Source organism: Papaver somniferum, chromosome 3 (genome assembly GCF_003573695.1).
Source record: "Papaver somniferum cultivar HN1 chromosome 3, ASM357369v1, whole genome shotgun sequence".
Classification (NCBI taxonomy): domain Eukaryota; kingdom Viridiplantae; phylum Streptophyta; class Magnoliopsida; order Ranunculales; family Papaveraceae; genus Papaver; species Papaver somniferum.
This window is the reverse complement of record NC_039360.1, coordinates 9,357,223-9,361,565: the sequence shown is the minus strand read 5'-3', so window position 1 is coordinate 9,361,565 and position 4,343 is coordinate 9,357,223. Positions and strand designations below refer to the sequence as shown.

Here is a 4,343-nt window from a genome sequence, read left to right as displayed (position 1 = left end):
AACATTTCTAAACCAAACCACTCCAATAACTAATGGCTCGATTCGGTTTCTTCATATTGGTTCGGTTTGGTCCGGTTCTAGCGGAAAACCGGAACCATGTTCAGCCCTGCACATAAGATAGGAACCCGACTTCTTCAAATTCCTTTGATTTTGGTCAATGTGAATTTTAGGGAATAAACCATCACCTCAACTGCACGCCTAAACAAATTAAAAAATCGGAGGTGTAATTATTGTAAAGTTTCCGTAAAAACGCCCTTTCAAAATTATAGTATAATTTTTCCAAAATTTTTGTGCTATTATGGCACGGGTTAACCCAAATTTTCTTTTACAGTCTCGGTGTTTCGTTTTTTTGCAGCGGTGTTCTAGTATTAAGAAGTTTATCAACTATGTCAGCTATTAGTAGCGGACCTCAGTTTTGTAGCAAGTGTATGGCTTAGGAAGTTGTTAGTTTGTACGGCACTTATCGCCGCAATTGTTATACATACAAGTAAACAAACAGCAGATGATTTCTCTTATGGGACAAAAACAGCCGAATATCCCGCTTACAAGTAAGTGCTTTTGGTTTGTTCATCAACAGAAATTACTTAGTTGATAAATTATTTGCAGGTATCTCTGCTGTGTTCTTTGGGTTGTCTGTGCTTACACTTTCTTCGCAGCCATATACGAGCTAATGTATGGGAAGACCGGAAAGAAGCATGTCTTTCTCAGTCTCTTATTCTGCTATACTGTAGGTCTTTCATTTTCTATATCATGTACTAACACTGCATGTATTCGTTAACTTAATTGATAGATTAATTTTTTTTCTTGTGCAGATAATGTTGACACTTTTAGCTTCTGCTACTGGAACCGCTGGGGCAGTATTGTATATTGGAAAGAAAGGGAACTCACGCGATGGATGCTCAAAACTATGTGGTGTTTTCTGTCGACACATGGAAGTTTCATTTGGAATGTCGATATTTGCCTGTTTTCTCCTTGTATCGTCTACTCAGCTGGTGCTATTACGAAGTGATTGGAATCTGGTTCTGGAAACCTTTTTGTATAATTTAAGGTGGCTTTTTACAGTTGACATCTTCCAATTTGGCTTTAATCTACTGCGGTGCTGCATTTGCCTCTCTTTAACATTTCGTCCATTTTATTCATTAGTAAAAGTACTACATATATAAGTGATATAAATTACCCTTAAACACACACCAGATTAGCTGGCTGGGCACATAAGTTTATCGGACCTTCATTATTAAGTATAGCATAGGCGCTCATTAAGCGTAAACATGAGGGTTCTCAACCAGGTAATTCTCAACAAACTTGTATACACCCTGCGATTTTTCTTTTCCGGCCTTGATCTCTTCTTCATTCAATACAACACCAGCTTTCGGATGGTAAGTGCTTTTTGTCTTACAGATTGATCCTCCACCAGGAGCAGCTTCGAATTTGACCTCATTAACGATATAGTCGACCTTGTCACCGAACGCGTCGCATCCAATTACGGTGTACTTGCATTCAAAGTTGTCTTTGTCTTTCGAGTCTAGTCTGTTCTTAACGTACTTCGCTGGGCCTCCTGAATTTCCAATGAAACACAAATTACATTAGACTTAACTACACATGCTAATATCAAATTAAGAGAGCATCATAAACGAATACTTATTATCACTTACCATCGGCGAAGTTAACTTGTTGAACACTTCCTGGTCCTCCATCACCGGAAAGAAATTCCACATTTTTGATGGCTTGAGGCATGATCTTAGGCATCAAATTGTGAGCATCGAGAAACAATGCATGGAACATCCTGTGTGGGGAGACGGGGCAAGCCAAAGTCTCGTCAAAGGTGATACAAGCCATTGTGTATGTCGGTTTTCTTAACAAAAACTTGAGAAAATGGACTTGAGATGTCTAAAATTTATTGAGTTTAGATGATGAATTTGTGAAGATTATGTGTATTGGAGGAGAGTATTTATAGGTCAAGATGGTGGCTTTGAGTAAACAAAATTCCAAAGATTATAACACTAAATTCAAATTGAGGGTGCTGCTGCATAATTCAAGTACTATTGAGGATTTTTGAGTTCTTTGACTTTGAAATTACTACTACCTAGCAGCTATTGTAGGGCCAGTTTCTAGAGGAAGTGGTTATAACAAACTAAGCCCAAGCTCAGTTGAGTTTTGACACCCGGACCTCATAGCCATTTACAAGAAAGTTACTGCAACAATACTACTTCCGTTTTAGTAAAAGTGACACTATCTATCTAAAAGTATGCCAAATTAAAAAAAAGATATTTTGTAAAAGGGTCGTATGTTTATGGTGATATGTGTCGTAAAACATGCCATTGATGCGATAGGGTCGTGGACTAATCGAAGACTGTTAAAACATAGTTAGCTGACTTTTATATTTTGCCAAACACCTTGACCACTGGTTGACTACCATTGACAGTTAAAATTTTTAATCCTTAAGTCCTTCTCCATCTCCATCTGGTGGAAAAATCTCCTTTTTCCAACAAAAAGAAAATGTTCATGCATTTCTGCGAACAACTAATGAACACAACCTGATAGTGTCGCTGTGCATTAAGAAATCTTCTTCTCTAACGGCCTAATTCCAGCAATTCGATTCATTTTTATTTATTTATTTTTGATCGAAGAGCAAAAGAATTAAAAAAATAAGAAGAGCAAGCTCAAAAAAAAAAGCTGCAAGAGAGACCAAAAGAGAACTTTAAAAAAATCACACTTCAATGGTAAAGAGCTTTCCAAGAAAAAACCACTTCAGAAAATTTGTAGTGGAAGGTAGAAGTCCAAGAGATGAGATTAGCTTTAACTTGGATTGCAACTTGAAAAGGATATTTTCTTTTTTCTTTGAATATACAACTATTTCGTTCTCGCCAGATTTCCCACATTATGGTTGTTGGGATATAAGTTCAAAATAGTTTTGTTGCACCTTTGATTCCTTTTGAATTCCAATTGGAGATAAACTTCATGATTCTGCTTGAGAGAGGAGCATAATGAAAGGAAGGTAAAATCTTTGTCCATAATTGAACTGAGTAAGGCAAAGTCAGCATCATATGATCGATAGACTCCGTAGCTTGAAAACAAAGGTGCACTTACTGGCGAGGCTATAACCACGACGTAGGAGGTTGTCAAGAGTTAAGATTTTCTCATGAGCGATAGCCCACACAAGGAAGCAAATTTTTGGTGGGATGTGTGGGTGCCAAATCTTTTTATGGGGAATCCTGTTTGGAGGTCCTATGGTGAGAGAGCAAAGGTAGGCTTGACAACAAGTTTTCACAGTGAATGTACCTGTTGGGGAGGGTTCCAACTTCGAGAATATTCGTCAGATGTCAAGATAGGAGGAGTCTCTGTAAGTGTATCCAACATTTCCAAGAGTGCTGGAAACTCTACTTCGTATAATCTTCACTTAAACTGTAGTTGATGTTGATGCGATCTGCAACTAAACACATCTTATTAGAAGCAATTCTAAACAAAGAGGGGAAACTCTCTTTAAAACAGGAGTTGTTGATCCAAACATCCATCCAAAAAGAAGTGGAGGCCCATAGCCTAACTGAATATGGGAGAAAATCTTGATATGGGAGATGTGATTTGTGATACCCTTCCAAACTGAGCAGCCATATGTTGTTTGGGGAGCAGTAGGGTACCAAAGAGACTGAGAAAGATCATATGTTAGAGCATAGCTCGGTTGAACCCACCAAGCGTTGGTATGTCAAGTTTGGTTGTCATATTTAGTAAATGAAAACTCATCTAAAGAGTCGCTTGATTATTTACTAGAGACAACTTCGTATAGGTTAGACTAGAAAGTCTAGGATTATGATACATACAAGTATTACTCGAAGACTTGAAGAATGTGAAGAAGTAACAAGATACAACGACAACATCATCCTTCCTCTTGAGGTTAGTAATATTTTGACTTAAACTGTTTCATTCCTAACGTATCTCTCAAGTCGTGCTATATTGAAACATAACTGCGAAGCTGTGAATGATTATACTCTAGTGTAAGACATGATCACATGATCATAGTGTTAAGGAATTAGGATACGAAGTATAATGTTTATCTTTTGAACTTCGTATATAAGACATCGACATAATTGTATGAATGCTATTGTGATTATGTGTATGGGTAAAGGTGAAGATTTCATCCTAGGAAACAATGTTTACATTTGTTTAAAGGAATTACATTCATGAACTTGTTTTATGAATTGAAAGGGAAATCTCTAGGCTTATTGGTATTGTTATTCATTCCATATCTTTGGATTACCAATATGTGTGAGTTAGTAGAACCGATCATAATTTATTATGTATCTTGGTATAACTAATCACAGTGCCTGACTTATGATTTGGTATGACTT

General features: G+C 37.0%; 1 protein-coding gene across 1 annotated transcript; it reads right to left on the bottom strand.

Moving 5' to 3' along the window:
* Positions 1–1,104: 1,104 nt before the first annotated feature.
* LOC113360911 (major allergen Pru ar 1-like) lies at positions 1,105–1,929 on the bottom strand. Its single transcript, XM_026604335.1, has 2 exons — positions 1,653–1,929; positions 1,105–1,555 (listed from the first exon to the last, which is right to left on the bottom strand). Exons 1-2 carry the CDS (start codon positions 1,834–1,836, stop codon positions 1,257–1,259), a joined length of 483 nt encoding a protein of 160 aa, XP_026460120.1. The 5' UTR covers positions 1,837–1,929; the 3' UTR covers positions 1,105–1,256.
* Between the last annotated feature and the right edge of the window lie 2,414 nt (positions 1,930–4,343).

What these genes read in the sequence shown, in the direction of transcription:
- LOC113360911 (XM_026604335.1), bottom strand. Translation starts at nt 1,836, where the DNA reads ATGGCTTGTATCACCTTTGACGAGACTTTGGCTTGCCCCGTCTCCCCA. An exon ending in ACAAGTTAACTTCGCCGATG is followed by an intron (nt 1,556 to 1,652) that starts GTAAGTGATAAT and finishes TTGGAAATTCAG; the next exon opens with GAGGCCCAGCGAAGTACGTT.